The sequence below is a fragment of the Apiospora phragmitis genome (assembly GCF_038363925.1).
Source record: "Apiospora phragmitis strain CBS 135458 chromosome Unknown utg000002l:1.0-5516284.0:1.0-5523493.0, whole genome shotgun sequence".
NCBI lineage: Eukaryota > Fungi > Ascomycota > Sordariomycetes > Amphisphaeriales > Apiosporaceae > Apiospora > Apiospora phragmitis.
Window position 1 is genome coordinate 1,572,241 of NW_027117400.1, and position 17,131 is coordinate 1,589,371.

The 17,131-nt window shown below is 53.8% G+C and overlaps 6 protein-coding genes across 6 annotated transcripts; 3 read left to right on the top strand and 3 right to left on the bottom strand.

Moving 5' to 3' along the window:
• Positions 1 to 585: 585 nt before the first annotated feature.
• On the top strand, positions 586 to 1,783 carry PG994_001312 (uncharacterized protein; the record flags this gene model as incomplete). Its single annotated transcript, XM_066852721.1, has 2 exons — positions 586 to 1,305; positions 1,361 to 1,783. The coding sequence occupies 2 exons, from the start codon at positions 586 to 588 to the stop codon at positions 1,781 to 1,783; spliced, it is 1,143 nt and encodes a 380-aa protein (XP_066720862.1).
• Positions 1,784 to 2,098: 315 nt separating this feature from the next.
• Positions 2,099 to 3,492, bottom strand: PG994_001313 (uncharacterized protein; the record flags this gene model as incomplete). Its single annotated transcript, XM_066852722.1, has 2 exons — positions 2,099 to 2,839; positions 2,899 to 3,492. 2 exons carry the CDS (start codon positions 3,490 to 3,492, stop codon positions 2,099 to 2,101), a joined length of 1,335 nt encoding a protein of 444 aa, XP_066720863.1.
• Positions 3,493 to 4,130: 638 nt separating this feature from the next.
• PG994_001314 (short-chain dehydrogenase reductase protein) lies at positions 4,131 to 4,979 on the top strand (the record flags this gene model as incomplete). Its single annotated transcript, XM_066852723.1, has 3 exons — positions 4,131 to 4,300; positions 4,450 to 4,554; positions 4,841 to 4,979. The coding sequence occupies 3 exons, from the start codon at positions 4,131 to 4,133 to the stop codon at positions 4,977 to 4,979; spliced, it is 414 nt and encodes a 137-aa protein (XP_066720864.1).
• Positions 4,980 to 5,778: 799 nt separating this feature from the next.
• On the bottom strand, positions 5,779 to 6,975 carry PG994_001315 (arginine-tRNA-protein transferase; the record flags this gene model as incomplete). Its single annotated transcript, XM_066852724.1, has 1 exon — positions 5,779 to 6,975. One exon carries the CDS (start codon positions 6,973 to 6,975, stop codon positions 5,779 to 5,781), a length of 1,197 nt encoding a protein of 398 aa, XP_066720865.1.
• A 5,582-nt stretch (positions 6,976 to 12,557) lies between these two features.
• PG994_001316 (NUDIX hydrolase domain-like protein) lies at positions 12,558 to 13,153 on the top strand (the record flags this gene model as incomplete). The annotated part of the gene is made up of 2 exons (XM_066852725.1): positions 12,558 to 12,630; positions 12,729 to 13,153. The coding sequence occupies 2 exons, from the start codon at positions 12,558 to 12,560 to the stop codon at positions 13,151 to 13,153; spliced, it is 498 nt and encodes a 165-aa protein (XP_066720866.1).
• A 1,135-nt stretch (positions 13,154 to 14,288) lies between these two features.
• On the bottom strand, positions 14,289 to 16,409 carry PG994_001317 (uncharacterized protein; the record flags this gene model as incomplete). The annotated part of the gene is made up of 1 exon (XM_066852726.1): positions 14,289 to 16,409. One exon carries the CDS (start codon positions 16,407 to 16,409, stop codon positions 14,289 to 14,291), a length of 2,121 nt encoding a protein of 706 aa, XP_066720867.1.
• Positions 16,410 to 17,131: the final 722 nt, after the last annotated feature.

Consider the following 17,131-nt stretch of genomic DNA (forward strand, 5'->3'; position numbering starts at 1 on the left):
GATTGACCGCTCCGTTACGGGTCTGTTCGGAAAGGCAAATGGAAGTTCGGTAGACTGGAACCCTCAACTGACTTGCATTTGCTGCATTGACCCCGTGAGTGACGAAAACGAGGAACGCCGTCTTCAAAGCGCGCTAAGGCGACGAGGGCTTAAAAAAGACTTGAGCCAACCGAACGCGGGTTCCGATTTTTAATTACTGGTTGGATGTTGGAAACAAGCAAGCCTACAAGCGTCTGCCCGCATCCAACAGTCTGCTGAGGTAAGCTGGGAAAGTCGGCAGCTTCCCTGCATAGCAAATCTGCTTGCCATTGTAGCTCTCCCCAAACTAGCCAATAGCAATCTACTCGAAAATGAGGTCTGCATTCAACATTCATGCGTAACGCGACATATCGTCTGTTTTGCAAGGAAGGGTGACTCAATTGCCAATGTCGAATGTCAATAAACGAAACTTTTCAATTGCTATAAACAGGTCGTGAACCCTGCTCAGATTGACCTGAGGGGCCGATTCCCTCATCCCCAGCTCATCCCACCTTTTTTTTTTGCTGGTGGTGTTGACGGGGCAAGAGCTACTATTCACATCCCACCATGGCACCAACAACTTCCTATATCCCGCGCTTCCTGCTTCCGCAGTACGGCACAATATGGCGGAGCTCAACAGCACGCGCCATGCCCTTTGCGCGACCCATCAGTGCGGATGTTGGCCAGGTCCTAGTGCGCTACGCTTCTAAGACCGCCGCCGCAAAGTCCAAGTCCACGACCACGACGACAGCCACTGCGGCCGAGAAGGTGGCTGCTCCGAAGGCCGCATCCACCAAGGCCGCCGCAACAAAGACCACCAAGGCGCCGGCTGCAAAGACACCTGCGGCCAAGGCTCCGGCGGCGAAGACTACCCCTCCAAAGACTGCGCCCACCAAGCCCGCCGCTACTACTAAAGCTACCGCTGCGAAGGCGGCCACGCCCAAGACCCCCACCTCCGCATCGGCTATCAAGAACACTCCTATAACTCCGGCCACAAAGCCTGCTGCTCCCGAACCAGTAGCAAAGGCGCCGCCGCCCGCCGCCGCACCCAAGCCCGCCACTGCGAACCCCTCGAAGCCCATCGTGCTCGAGAAGCCCGAGAAGTTCAACCCACCTTCCCACGGCGCCCGCCTCCCGCGCTCCGTCCCGAAGCATTATGGAGGTGCTTTAGGGTCCGAGGAGCTGATGGCGCAGAAGACCAAGGAGTACCCAGGTCTCCCGCCTCCGCCGAACACATGGTCTCACTGGTTCATCAACAACAAGCACATCCATATGTTCATCACTCTCGTAAGTTCCCATATTCAAGGCACAACTCCACACACAAGCTTACACGATAACATAGGGTGCACTGGTGTCATTGGGCGTATACACGTTTACGGCCCGGTTCAACGCCAACTCGCCCTTCGCCGACATGATCCCGCCCATCGGCGAGTTCCTCAAGCAGCCCATCAATTACATCCGCACTTGCGTCGAGGTTCTCAAGCTGCATGAGGAGCACGAATCGGCCCAGACGGCCGAGAAGCGCCGCCGCCGGATCGAGGACGTCCAGAAGCGCAACGAGTACCGCAAGGCCCATGGCCTGCCGATCGCGAATGGCATCGAGAGCTGGACTGGCACCGGCGCGGCGGCCCAGCCGGCGGAGGAGGAGGGAGTTATTGCTGCTATCCCGGCTTCCGCGGCTCCGTCGGCAGCGGCCGACGCTATCATCGCTACGGAGCAGGCCGAAGCCGACGGCAAGCGGAAGAAATTCTTTGGCATTTTCTAAGCTGCCCGGTACTAGCACCTACCAACTCTTGACTGACGGTATGCAGTCAGTCAAGATAATAATGGCCAATTATGCCGATCACTATGGCATTGCATGCACATTTAATGAGTTCATGCATTTCAAAGAAAGGGCGAGCCACATTGTACACATCCATGTTCAATAGTGGCGTGAAGAGAGCATTAAGAGAGGGTGGTAGAGATAATTAGCCAGCCCCTGACTGGCTGACGGAAATCATCATCATTGTGCATAGCGCATTGAATGGTATCATGACATCGCATAAATTTACATATTGCCTCTTTATTGTTCTTCTTCGCTTCAACCCAAGTCTACACCCTCGAGTCCATCCAAGACCTCCTCGGCGACGCCACCTCTCTCCAATACCTTGGCGACCATGGCGCCCAACATGGCAAACTTGGCACCCCCGCGCGGCGCCTTCCACACGCCGACCACATCTTCCGTCTCTGTGACCCGCGCGTCGGGGTGCTTAGCGGCACCGCCCTCATTCGCTGATGCCGGTGTTGTAGTAGTGGTGGGTGTCGCAGCCGTCATCGTGCCCCAGGCCGAGGCGTTCACGGAGTTGGGTACACCGGGTGGCGTCAACCGGGAAGGCGGATCGATGGTGCGGACGGAGAGCAGGTGCAGGTTTCTCTTGGTAGTCGTAGCAGGTATGGAGTCGGACTCGGGCTCGGACTCTGATGAGGGACCCTCGGCGACCGAGACGGCGACGGCGCTGTCCGCTACGGCCAATTCCTCCTTGGAGGGGTCGAAAATGATGTTGTCGCCCACGGCCATCACTAGGAGGGTAATGGGGGGTCTCGAGGCGGGTGCCGCTGCCGCCGCTGCTGCGGAGGACTGTTTTGATTTGTTGGAGGCCTTCCCTGATGATGTGTCTTGGCGGGGGTAGAGGAACGTGGCGGCGGCCCAGTCGTCGTCGAACATGGGATCCTCGTCGGCCTCGGACTTGAGGCGTGGTAGCCGGGTCGCGAGGAGGGCGAGGTGGGTGGTGAGACTCAGGAGCGGGAGCGGATAGGAGAGCGGCGGGGAGATGAGTATGATCTGTTGTAGTTGATGTTAGTCAATTGAAGTCAAAAGAAAGGGATATTCAAGAAACGTACGTCCAAGTAGAGCTTCCAGTGAAACCGCCGGTTGATCCAGAGCTTCTTGACAAACTCGCCGTCCGCCAGCAGGGCCTCGGTCAACATGGAAGTCAGGAACACCGTGCCCGAGTCGTCGTCGCGCAAGCCCGGGATTTCGACGCTGAGCTCTACCCAGTCAGGCGAGCCCCTGACCTTTTCGACCGCCGCCGACCCATCACCTGCCTCCTCCTCATCGTCGTCTTCATCATCCACATCCATTGTTGTTTCCTCATCTTCTGTGGGCTTCTTAGATTTTCTGCCCTTCTTCTTTTGGGGGATACTTGTGCTGTGGTCCTTGCGCCCCTCGGTCGAGGCGACGAACTCGTACGGCGAGACGGGCGTTTTCTCGACCTCGGCCTTGACGCCCACGACGGCCTCGGTGCCGTCGGCGAAGCAGATGCGCGCGCTGCCGTTGGTGCCCGGCAGGATCCCCGTCTCGGCCGTCAGCGGGCGGAACTGCGCCGGCGCGCGCCCGTCCGGCCGGATCGGCCCGGGCGTCGTCAGGCTCAGGCTGCCGTGCAGGTACGCGAGCTCGGCCGGCGAGAGCAGCAGGTGCTGCGAGGTGGACGACATGGTTCGGGTGGTTTTGGAGATGGTGGGGGGCGCGTTGCCTCTTCTTCTTTTCTCGTCAAAGGAGAAGCAAGAAAGTGTATGTTCCCAGCTTTTGTACCAACTAATTCCACAGTGATTGTCGTCTGTACAGGTTACCACGCAGAAAAGAGTGAAAAAGCTGCGTTAGATGCAGCCCGGTTGTCCTACAGTGACGATGATTTCTTTTTTTGATGTGAGGCTGAAGTGGGATTTTCTGAGCTCCAGCATTGAGCTGCTGTAATTGGGCGGTTTGAGTGGGTGGCCTTCAGGGGTAGCTGCAAGGCTGGGGCACCTAATCTACATACTGAATCTAGAAGCAATGTGGGGGGGGGGCCCTTTGGTGATGTGTAATTGACGTCGGCTCATCATCCCTCCTACTAACATACACCTTACATCGATGCACTCCTTTTTCTGAGAAATATGTAGAGCCCGGGTATATTTGACTTTCGGAAAGATATAGAGAAAAATCTTTATTATTCACTAAATAAACACGTCCACGCATACTCCAATCCCAAGTCTACCTTGGATCCCTGCGTGCTTGATATCCTATACCACCTCGCCTCTCATTTATACAGTCTAATACATATATAGGCGTACTAACATCACACGCACTGAATAATATGGCGGCCCTAAAAGTTCAGGCCTACATGAAACTGCGTTCTACCCCTCTCCCGCCTCCAGACATCTTCGCTGGGCACACCGCTGTAGTGACGGGCGCCACGAGTAGACGCTGGCTTGATACAACAGTTCATCTCCTCCGTATCGGTGCCGCTGAGGTCATCATTTACCCGTGAGACTCCGCTTGGGGTCGTGAAGCCGCACCGCAGATTGCATCCGAGGCGTCGGGAGGGGGAGGGAAAGAAGGCCTCGCTTACAACAAGTCTCTTGGTAAGGTTAGACCCCCCGGGCTGGACACGGGCCGATATGACTGTGTAGTAGCGTTCGCCGAGAAGGTGAAGCTGGTCAAGGGAAAGGGTGCGCAGATGTGGTAATTCTGAATGCCGGGACGATTGGCACCGAGTACGAAAAGGGCCCCGAGGGGTGGTAAGTAGAATCTCTCGTCTTATACTCTTCCTGGCACGTTCCTGTAATTTTTGTGGAGGGCTTGTCTCGGGATGAGGGATCCCCTATCTACCGATCGAAGGAAAACAGCTCTTGGAGTTCAACGATGACCACAGAAACGGGTAGAAATCCCTCCCAACCCAGAGGCAAAAAGGGGCCAACAGCTCACTGCAATCATTCCATTGCCCCCTGACTGAACCAAACTCATCATTCCTATCTTCCAGGGGACAAAACCTCCAAACCAACTCTCTTTCTACGACACTGCTAGCTACGCTCCTACTTCCCTACTTAAAATCGGAACGGGCGGACCGCGCCACGGCCCAACGACCGATATATACCAGCACGAAGCTCCTCCTGCAGTACCCGTTCTAGGAGCTTGTGAAGCTGGTGAGGAAGGATGGCCATGACAAGGGCGACAATGCATCATGAGTAGCTTCCCATTGGGCTCACCTCCCTCCCCCTTATCGCGTTCACTAACTGCAGTAGGTGCAGATCGCAAGCCATGATGAATCCCGTGTGTCCCGGTAGCTTCGTGACGGCACTAGTGCTCGGCTATCAGGCCCGGGGCGGCCTCTGAGTCCGACTCGCCGTGGGCGTCTTCCAGGGCCTGTTCGCAAAGACCGCGGCCAATCCGCTTGCTAATGTGTCCGGTCGACGTGAATAGGGAGTTTTCATCCAACTTTACAAAAGCGAGACGCAGTACACGGAGTAAGATCTTAGCCTCATTCCCCGTCGCACTTCCATCTTTAATACACGATGGGATCAACTTAATGACCCCCCTGTCGCCTGCAGTCCCAAGTCTGGGGCGAGCTGTATCAGGAGGTAGGGGCAAACGTACCCGGCTTCAAGGAGATACTACCACTTGCTGCTACTTAGCATGTTTGGTTCATTAAGTTTGTTTTAGTTTCGGGGGAAACGTTTCCACTCGGTGCTTGCTCTTGGATAGGCCTCGGTGAAGCTCCTGAATCCAGTGCTCGAGGCAGGGTGTAACGGAACATATCAAGATCGGTGTGGTAATAGTCGTAAGAATCGCTAATTTATTGCCTTCGATCATGTACACAAGGCGCAAAGTAGTTGTTACCTCCCCCAACGCTAACTATATATTATTCTCTCATAACCCTTCAACCCAGCCGGACCCAGTGATAGGCACCGTGACCACTTTCCCGATCCCATACCGTCGGCATGCCTGTCAAGATGGGCTAGTGCTTAGACACCTCGTCGAAAATCCAGACAAGTCTGGTGTGCGACCAGGTCCGTCCCGACCGCCGCGACCATCTGTGCGATGGCGGCCTTGGGAGTCCCGGGGTTATCGATGTCCTCGTCGTTCCACTGGAAGATGTCCCCTGCGAAGCAGAAGCCGCGATTCAGCCGGACAGGGATTTGATCGAGGTCGACCGACCGCATTTGCTCTAGCGGCGGGATTCCTGGCATGTTGGCGTCGAAAAGAGAATGCTCCTCCTCATCGTCCGAGTCTCCTTGACGCTCTTCCTCTTTGGCAGTACCCCCGGGAGTATTTCCTGACCCTGGAGCATCGCCTGTGTGGCTGGACATCTCCAGGTACCCCTTGCTGTCGAACCGGGCCAAAAGATCATCGTCGACCTTTTCCCAACTGAGGGTGTCGGGTTCAAGAAGGAATTGCGGAGCATAGTCCATTTTGTACTTCATCTTGGGACACGTGTGGATGTAGTAGCCGGGATACCACCAGCGATATCCCTTCTCCGTCGCCAGAGCGATCTCTCGCAGCGCGCCCAGTTTTCCGGGCTGCCACTTGTGTATCGACTCGTGGTACAGAAAGTAGACGGCGGAGACGCAGTCGGGGAGCAGGTCGAGGACGCCGATGGCTACCAGCTTGCCATCGAGCCGGTAGCACTGGTGATAGGATCCCAGCTGCCGCTCCTTGCCGTCGTCAGCGGATCGGAAGACGGTACGTCGCAGTGGCGAGGCGCACAGGAACCGCTTGAAGCCATCTCTGCTAATCGAATCCGGGCCTTCGTGGTGTACAACCCGCTGGTAGTTCTCAAATACGGCGTACTTTTCCTCTGTGAACACATCGGGCTCTAGCGTGACCTCAAATTTATGCAGTGGCAGGGGCGGGTTCTTCAGGGTCTGCGCCTCGGCCTCATGGATTCTCTCGACGAGATCAAATTCCATGTCACGTTTCTTGGCTTGCTCGCGTGACCGTGGGTACAAGCGCGCCGCTTTCTTTGTGTACTCATCGCCTGTGACATGCTTGTTGAAGCGGTTGATGGCATGGCGCTGGTCCTTGGTGGCATGGAATTTGCTAGAATCTAGGCGCAGAGTATAGTGTGGGCAACAGGCTTCGCGCTGATTTGGTCTGTATAGGAGCGCACCAGAGCGACGCCAGTATCGATCAAGCAAGGACTGATAATACTCCGGACTCATTGACGTTGCACGGATGTAATAGGAACCTCCTGTATCTTAGAAAACCATATTAGAAATCGGTTACCCCCGTCCGCAACGACGCATTACATTAGTGCATACTCGTCTTTCTCTAAGGCTAAGAGGTGAGGCTCGATGGACCTCTTAGCCTCTGACCCCGGCCTGGTTCCGGCGGTGGTCCATTTTCGAGTGACACCCGGGAATTTCACATGCACGCTAGACTTGAAGGAAACAATCCGAGGAAACGAAAATGAGACAAATGATGGACTCCTTTACATACTCTTTTGGGTCTGCTCCCTAGGGGTGCCACGGCAGTAGCCGCAGCTAGAAGAATGTCTGTATCCTGTGGTTGGTTGGATAGTTAGTATATATAGAATGCTCATAGACTTCTATTGTCGCACAAAAATAAGAGCCAATCGTTTAATTTACGAGGGGCTTGCATGTGAGCGGACTGGACGGAATAAGTACACTTCACGAGGGCATCGTATATCGTATGCACCGTGAGAGGTATACGAGGACATAAAAATGCGATGCCCAGCCTAATATGGCAGTTGATTGGCAGTTGGAAACTAGCCGGGGGGCGAATCTGTCCATGTGTTCTCAGACTGCGCGGGGTCGACTTGATCGGCGCACTTGCGGATCATGGAAGGAAATAAAAGATTATGTAGTCATCGTGAAGAGGGGAACAGCATCGTAGAGCAGGGAGACGAGGCGGGCGACAAGCCGCAATGCGGCGGCTCACGAGTGACCAAATGGCTGGTACTAATAATGGCTGACACCGGCTGCAGGTGCGACCTCTCAAGCCTTTCCCCACAAGCCGTGATGCAGGCAAGACAGCCAACGGTAGGGTGTATTTGGTGCACGGGTCCGGATGGTTGGGTGAGAAGCGTGTGGACACTCGGGGTGGCTAATAAGGCAGAAAAGGCAGAAAAGGTAGAGAGAGAGACTGACCTATTGGTGATATGTAGCTGAATGCATCTTCAGGGGTGCTTTGCTGTACACCGGGTGCCTCCATCATGCCGTTAACGGGGCTTGGGCGATGGTTTTACCTGCCTGTCCGGTACTCGATCGTATGGTATGTCCCTGTCCCTGCGAGAGCCTGGCTACTTCGAATGACGTTGTGCCAGCTACGGCCTTGCGACAATCCTACCAGAATCGGGCTGTCTCGTCAACTACCGAAGGGGCCGTGATAAGCGAGCCTCGGAACCAACCAAGCTGGACGAAGGATGGCGAGTGCTCAACAAGTCCACCTGATGATATAAGCCGATACGTCGAATCGGGGCCGAACGCTAGGTAAACTGAACGAGGAATCGGGCGTGGTGTTGTTGTCTTCAGACTAGAATGGTAGAGTAGAGCAGAGCAGAGTAGGCAATATTTACTTGCGGACCGGCCGGTATGGGCATGAAAGAGCAGGTGTACTTCTAGAACAGTGAGACAGACCGGCCCTACGTTAGTGCATTCGTTGTGTTCAGGGGCAGGGGAGGCAAGCAGTCGATGGCCCGCTCGTTAAGGTTGTGGGCAAGTTGGCAAGATCCAGGCTCCAGGCTCAGCAGCGATGATTGACCAACAGGGGATTATTGGTAGGTAGGTACTGCAGTGAGACCCAGCATTTGGGTGAGGATGAGGGCGAGGAGGGTGGTGATGGTGTTGAGAGAGCAAGTCTAGACTAGTCGGTCGGATGCGATACAAATCAATCAGACCAGACTGGAAGTCGCCCGTGTATCTGGATATCAGTGTAACGCGAGCTCGACAAATGACTGGTCGGGGTTCAGTGATGCTACCGGAGGCTGATTGGGCTGAGTGGTTGGTGGGTAGGTCGGAGCGACAGACCGCACACGACCGATCCAGAAGAAATCCAACAATAAAGGTCGACCGGCGTCTCATTCTCCCAAACGATATTCCAATGATCTTCACGAGTGATCGCTCTTAGCCCGCTTAAAGGGATATTACTGCTCGCAGTCTCCATCATCCGCTCCATTGCACGCCTGTTACTTGTTGGCAGTCACTACTTTCCCCCTCCTCCTGGTGCATGGCTTTGACGACGACCCCCACCTTGGATCTCTGTTGATCTGACCGACACCCAATATCGTCAACGCTTGGAAGCCTCCGCCCAACTTTCCATGCGAACAAACCACATGCAAGCCGGCTTGGCTTGTTCGTCATCATTGCCCTCACACTTCCAGCATGGAAGAATATTGTCATTGCTGTGAGCTCTGAAAAGGAATAGTTGTATAGTACTGTACTGGCAGGCTGTATAAAAATAGCAAGTATAAACATGTAGTTATGTAAACTTATTACGATCCCTTGTTCTCCGAGCAAATTCCTCATGCTTTGGTTGTGTGATGCGGCGCGAAGCTCCGTACACCCATTTCATATACTATATGTACACTTGTAAGTGGGTATCTCACTCAGACCGTCGATCTCCTTGGGTACGGTAGATCTGCAATACTTGGCATTGTGATGTGAAGGACTAAAGACGCGTATCAACGCCTGACGCCTTGAAGACTCTACGGACGTAACGGTCTTGCATGACCCCCAACGAGAGTGATGTTGACAGGCCAAGTCATAGTTCTAGAAGTTGGGTCAAGTGCGCAAGGTTCTTGGACCCCGTCTACTTCAGGCTAACATGCGAACTATTATGCCCAGGTGTTCAACACGGTACGGTAGAGACAGCAGGCATGTGGAAGAGTCCAGTCTAGTGAAACGATACACCCAGAACCTATACACCTATGCTTGCCTAGGTACATTCCCTTAAGGTACTGAGATCATCAGACTGGCCACAATCATGTAAGCAAGCTGTCTTGGAGGGTAGTCACACCTGGCATGGCTCGTGATTTTGTACATGTACTCTAGGGCATGTTGTGCCATTGAGAGAGGAGAAGAGAAAAAAAGTATAAGGCCAAAGCGTGCTTGAGATTATATAGCACCATCCTAAGTACAGGCATATATCAAGGTCAATGTCATATTGAGAAGATCCCCAAATTGTACTTCCACCTAGTTGTCTTGAGAGAGGTAAGTATGCACTTATACACTGTAAATGTGAGATGCAACTTTGATGGCCTTCGTGGGAACACGGGATACTTGTATGTATTTAGGGACCGGGTATTAGTGCTTATTAACCTTAGCCACACCTATTAATAGCGCATGCTGCTCGAAAGGCCATCTTACACAAACCAGCAGGTAACATCATTGCGACTTGGACACATTGAATCAAGTGACTAAAATTTCATCAGTTGGCGCCGACTCCGACGCCCCGGAGCTGTCCTACCTACACAAACACATACCGAAGCACAACTGAAGTACTCGCTCGACCAGGGCTTTCCTTAATGCCACGCGAGCGAGCCGAGCTTGCTTTAATCCAGCGAGTGCATTCCCACTGTTTACCTGTGCCTTTCCCACTCTTCCAGACCGCTAAAGTCCCTAAAGAAGCCACTTGCCCTCTTCTAGTAATACGACACACGCTCTCGGCTTTAGCCATTGTATCTGTACATATGTATTTGATGTGATCTGACGCCAGTCATGTACCGCTACGACTAGCATCCGGGTATGCTTGACCAAAGTGCGACTGACATGGGACGAAGATTCTTCTACAAGTGTGAAGCCATGCACTAACCACCCGGAAGCCAGTTGGTGGATTCACCATTCATCAGTTCATAGGTCCGAAGTAACTGGAAGAGTTCATGGGTTCGAATTCAAGTTATTGCATATACTCCGTATGTATGGATCAGTTTGGATTGGCGTGGGCTGCTGTTACTTACAGCACGAATAGGCACTACATGCCGCACCAGTACCAAGCTACAGTGGCTAGGCTCTTGGTTAGTATAAAAGCCAACTCTAATTTCCTCCTCAAAAAGTCGTGAGTGCCCCTCCATTCAATATATTTTGAATCTCTCACAGATATGAATGGCACGGCACATCACACGAGACATGCAACGGCTGTTCTGCCCCCAAGAGCTCCCGGCTCCCACAGTAACAACCCTCGTCCTCCTCGAGTGCATGTATTACATCTGATTCATTCATGCCTTAGCTATTGAGGACATTTGCGCCTAGCTTACTAGATACCTTTGCCTAACCTACTTTTACCCATCAATATCTGCTCTTTCTCTCTCGCGCTCAGCATACAGAGAGCCGCCTCTCTCCTTGTCCCCTCTTCTCTCTTCCGTCCTCACCCGTAAAAAAAAGTTGCTGGAGGGGCCTCATTCAATCCTTCCCCTCCAACACCTTCCCAATTTTTTTCTTTATTCATTTTTTTTCCGGGTTTCGTATTGGTCGGTGGTGCCCTTGCAGGAGCAGCCTTGAAACCTATCTAACTACTGTAAGCAAATGAGCAATCAGCTCCCTCCCCTCCATCTGCCAATTCTGCCCCGCAGCCGTCACAGTTGAAGCTGCAACAAAAGAGAGAAGAAAAAAATAAGGGTGCCTTGTCAGCTAGTCGTTTGGGATCTGTTCCGAACGAGTCCAGCCCACTCAAGTGCAGCAAGCAGTGCAGTGCATGGCATCAAGCTATGCAGCTTCGGCCCAGTCAGAATCCTTCCCAAAAGGCCATCTTTGACTTGCTGCTACCAGACGTGCTTGCTGCTTGTCTGTACCTCCCTACATCCTACATGATACCTGTTTTGATGCATCCATACCTCCAGCTACATACATAACCTCAGTTGGATCTTAATAGAGTACCTCGACTGGACAGACAGCCTGCACTTTTACTGACATACCCAACAAAGCAAGCAAGCAAGCACCTTCCTACTCCAGCCAGAGCAGTGCAGCTCCTTATTGTGTGCTCATCCCCCGTCTACCGGACCTACACCAATAGGTTACAGTGCCAGGCCTTGCGCTTGCGCCTGCCTGCCTGCTAGCTGTGCTCTAACCAGCTGCTGTCTGGTGCTTTTTTGAGGGGCATCAATCTACTCACTCCCAGTCAGGCATCCTCAGCTTCAACATAAGAGGAAACGACACACTGTCATGACCACCAGCTACAACCACCACATTTAATCCATCCCCCGTCGGAGCATTGCACTTCCCCATCTGACTGGACTGGACTGCGAATATTGGACGCATTCAGCTGTTCCATGGTACATGCAATACCACCTTTAATTGCAGTACCACAAATCACACTGTCTACTCGCACCACCCTTGACAACCCACGCCTAAACCACCTTAAGCAAAGCAAAAGCTCTTTAACATTCACTGAGTTTGTCGAGCATCCACTCCCTAACGTTACCAAGGGCGGCTTACACTTATTCTCATTCCCCATACTCTCCCACACAATCGCACCTCGCCGCGATCCATTCAAGGCCCTGACCTGTTACCGCCAACCCAACAGTAGCCTCGTCCTGATTCCACCATATTTAACTCTACCCTCTTGAGCAATCTTTGATCATGAAGTCGCACAATTTTAGATAACGCATTTCGCCATTGCCAGCTACGTCCAGCCGGAGAAAGCTCTCGTCTTTGGACACTTATATCTTTCACTTCCGTCAATGGACACAACTGGGTCTGGGATACTCTCATCATACCTGCAGCAAAAAAAAAAACCCCCAACCAACCAACCGCTCGCCCACACATCTCAGCAAGGTGCAATTGCAAAAATGGCATCAAGTTCAACAACTACCGACACGAATGGTCGCTCCATGGAGTCCCGCACTGGCCGCAGCAAACAACGTAAGTCACCGATGCTGAATTAAATCGCCGACTCTATTCTCGCTTTCCAGAGGGCTTGGGCAGACTTTGCGTGGATCAGCTGACCCTTTCTTTGATAGGCTACAACTCCAATGGTGAGCGACTGGTAGCTGGTGTCGTACCCTTGACAGAGGACAAGAAGTACGTGCTGCTTATTCAGTCGACACGGCGCAAAGGCTGGGTGCTCCCCAAAGGAGGATGGGAGTCTGATGAGGAGTGCACCGAGGCCGCTTCACGCGAGGCCTGGGAAGAAGCTGGTATCTCCATTGAGATCAACTACGACCTGGGAGATATCCTTGAGACCAGACCTCCCAAGAAGACCCACAAGGACCCTTCCAAGTCGGTCTATCGCTTCTACGAGGCCACAGTCCTCAAGGAAGAAGACGACTGGCCGGAGCGCCACAAGCGGGAGAGATGTTGGATGTCCTTCGCACAGGCCAAAGATGCTCTCGAAAACCGCCCGGAACTGTTGGAGGCACTAATGCGGTCCACTATGCAACGTTGACCACACCCGAGACGTCTCTTTATCTAGATCTCACATCTCCCCTACTAGACCGCGGTCTTCCTTACCTGTTCGCACTGCCCATTGACGACATTCGACTGGCAAGATTGCATAGAGCTGGATCCTGGAGTTTTTCGGTCTCGATTTGATTTATGTGCTTTGACACTTCTGCTTGGGTTCGGTATCTCAGCATGGCATTTGAGCGTTCTTGACTTTGGTATTTCCCTTAGGAATCAGACGTGGATTCCGCATTAGATGGGATCCCAAGATCATCTTCCTGAAAATTTCTAGTCATAGCAAAACACTTCTGATTTGGCTATACATGAAAAGGAGGGGGAAATATGCATCCTGAGGCGTTGGTGGCTAGCCATGATAGAGGGGCCACACAATATGAAATGGCGCTGATTGGTACATATAAAACAAGATTTCGACTTTGGGGATTATGGGTTGGCGTAGATGGGTAGATGCATCCGCATTGCCATGGCTCGCCCCCGGAATCGGAATGGTAAAAGTACACCTGTGGTGCTGGTTTGACAGGTTTGGCGATGCATATACACATAGACGAAGCTGATACCTCACTCATATGAGTAATGATGCTACTGGTACAACCCGTGATTTACGAATGGGACCGTCAAGGGCTATGCCGTCCTCGTCGATTGCATTCACCTGGGCCCATTGAATAGGACCAACTCGCTGTCGTTGTACGATAGTTGAAGAGAAAAGCGTAAGCTACATTCAAGAGACAGATGAATGAATGCTTCAGTGTGTCGGAGGGGGAGTAATCTCCTCCCCACCGCAAAATGCCCGGTGGAATGCAAGAGACTTAACTGTTTGGCTGAGAACTTGCATAGCAGCGGTTTCTCTCTTAACCAGTCACTACAAGGATCAAGGTATGGTAAAGTTCTGGGTATTTGATCGGCTGTGTATTATTGCTTGTAGATGTACACTAAGCCTACTACTAAGAAGAAACTATTATCTAGAGGAGTTGTTTCCCATCGAGGGTCTCTCATGGGTTGTTCGGCTGAGTAATTAACTGAAGAAAACAAATCCATGGGATGATATGCCGTTAGGAGGCGGCGGCCCCTACAGAGAGAAGGAGAAAGGCATTAAGTGTCTGTGTTGTTGTTGTTATAACGAATCACCCCCGCGCCGCGCCGAAAAACTCGGCGCTAGTTCTTGGCCCGGTCTCCGTCTCCTTGGGCTTCGGCCAGCTCAGCACCGTAGAGGGCGGCGGCCCTTGCTTTCGGACCGTGGGGAACGTCGCGAAGCTGGGGCCCGTCCTGGCGGTGGGAGCCACGGGGTTGGGGTTGATGATGGGAGGCGGCAGCAGCGAGGGGATCATGGGCTCGCGGTCGAGGACCTCGCTGCTCTTGCGCAGGGTCGGGATGGCCGGGGCCCCCGGGCGCTCGGGCGAGCCGCCGGGCCGCACCGCCGGGCCCATGCCTTGGCTCGACATCATGCTCATCATGCTGACGCCGCCCTTGGGCGGTCTAACGACTTCACCATCATCACCGCCACCGTTTCCGCTGCTGTTGGTGGCGGCGGCGGTTGTGGTCACCACGGGTGGCGGGACCGTCGGGAGCTCCGCGTCCGACTCCATGTCGCTGCTGTCGCGGAACTTGAAACGCGCCGCTGCGGATACGATACTTGCGCGCGTGCTGCGTCTCGTGGAGGGCGGGCGCCAACCGGGTCCATTATCGTCGCCGGCGCCGCTTCTGAATTCGGGCGTCTTCGGAGTTATCACAGAATAACGGGCGCCGCTGGCCGATCGTGACGGTGGTGGTGCCAGCTCCTCATCCTCCTGTTGCTTCTGCTGCTGTCGTTGCCGGGGTGTTGGGGGTAGGGGCGATTTCGGTGCAGGGGAGGGCAGTTCCGGCCACTGTTGGGGCGAAGGTGCTGGTTTGCGTTGTATGGGTGCCGGTGCTGGCGGTTCGTCTACGACCTTTTGTTGCTCCTGTTCTTCCTTCTTCCGGCTATTGACTCGTATGATCCGGACCGTTTCGGCGCGGCTGATGGCAGGCGGCTTCTGCAGCCGGAAGCTCTCGGACGAGACCCCATACACGTCCGGATTGTTGTTGGCCGTCTGCGTTGGGGTCCTTCCATCGCTATAATCGCTCGTCGCAAGCCCGACATTGCTGAAGGCCTCCTTTTTGGCGGTGAAGGGGCTGAACCCGGGAAGCTTCAGTTTATCCATGGGATATGTGCCCCCCATCTTGGGGTTAAAGCGCGCACCGCTCGGCGGGACGGCGCTTGGGGGGACACCCTGAACGGCGATGGGCTTTCCGTCATCGTACGGGTCGCTCTTCTCATCGGCCATGTCCATGCTGCCTTGCGGCGCCTCTCGATTGCTCCGTCCCCTTCGCCGGCATCGCATGACGAGGAACGCGATGATGGCTGTTACTATCACAGACCCAACCACGGAAACTGACACAATAATGGCTAAATTCTGGGCCGAGACTGAATTGCTCTGGACCTGTGCCACTAGGTTGGTTGCGTCGCCCTGCTTATGGTTAGCCTGTGTATTCTCCCATGAGGAGATGCCTTCACTCACTCTGACACCACTAGCATCTGCTCTGGCCTGTTGAATTTGGCTTGCTGCTATGTTCATGGCACTGGCGGCACTGGCCCTAGCAGATGCACTCGCGACACTGATGTCGCTACTGGCACTCGACCGGACACTCGCTAGATTGGCGGATATTTGACTGCTGAAGGAGGAAGATGCTTGAGCGATCCTGTCGTCTGCCTGTCGGCTCGCCTGGGAGACCGCGCTTGACGCCGACGATTGTGTCCGAGACAGCGCCTGGCTCGCCTGGTCGGCATTCTGGTTTGCTGAGCGGATGGCCTGGTCCGCTGATTGTCGAAGAGACTGTGACGCCTGTGATATCGAGGAGGCCGTCTGCGAGACAAACTGTATCGACTGCGACAGTCTCTGGATCTCCCCCGACAACGCGTTGATCTGCCCCTGGTCCTGTCGCTTTTGGGGGGCCGGCGTCGGCTTGGGCATCTGTAGGGATCGAACATCCCGTGCTGGTAGTACTGTGGGATTAGGTAGAGTCTCGAGTATGACTCTCTTCGGGACGGCCTCCCTCTCCACCACGATATACTGGACGCGCTCCCATATTACCGCCTCTATCGTCTCTGGTGCCTGCGCGTGGTTGTCGGAAAAGCCCGCCGTTTCATTATGTCCTCCTCTGGCCCACGCCTGAATCGTGGCCAGCCCGATCAACAGGTTGCAGTATAAGAGCCGGCTCTTTAGCATTTTTCATAATCCATAACTCGTAAAGGCGCCGGTCCCCTTTGTCTGGTGTCGCCTGGACGATATGTCAGAAAAGATGAGTATGATGAACTCCAGAAGGGAGAAGAGAGAAGAGACTGGAAGGGGCCGGTCACATGGATAGGTATCTTGCAAGGTCCCTTGCTCCTACCATGGGCAATATCCAGGCCGAATGGCAGCCCCATACCCAAGTGCTGTGCCCTCTTTCCTCTAGTCTGTATCGGTCCATCACAGTCATGCGTTAGCCTTGCCGACGATATGTCGGGCTATCGATCACCAGGCTCGGTCAACGACAAGTAGCTTCCGTAATGCGAGGGGCCCTGCTGACCGGGGGACTTGAGGCTCACTCGGCCGCAGAGTCTCACACCTTGACCACTCTTGACCAGGGAGCTGGTACATCCCACCTTTTTATTTGGTATAGTCGCTCCACGCTGGCTTTGACGGGGCTGTATGATCTGCGACCGGAAACAGCAAAAGTAAATGCGCCAAGACTGTCACCAATTGACATGACAGCAACGGTTCAGACTGGGATGACTTGCATTGAAGTGAGCAGCCCGACGCCATTGGCACGACGACTCACCATAGAAACATGGGTACTTTATGTTGTAGCAGCTCGGTCCAATGGTTCTTAAACATATGCAAGTTGCCATTACTCGTGGTGGTAGTACTGTAGCTTATAGCTGCTGCTACACCACACCACTCACAGG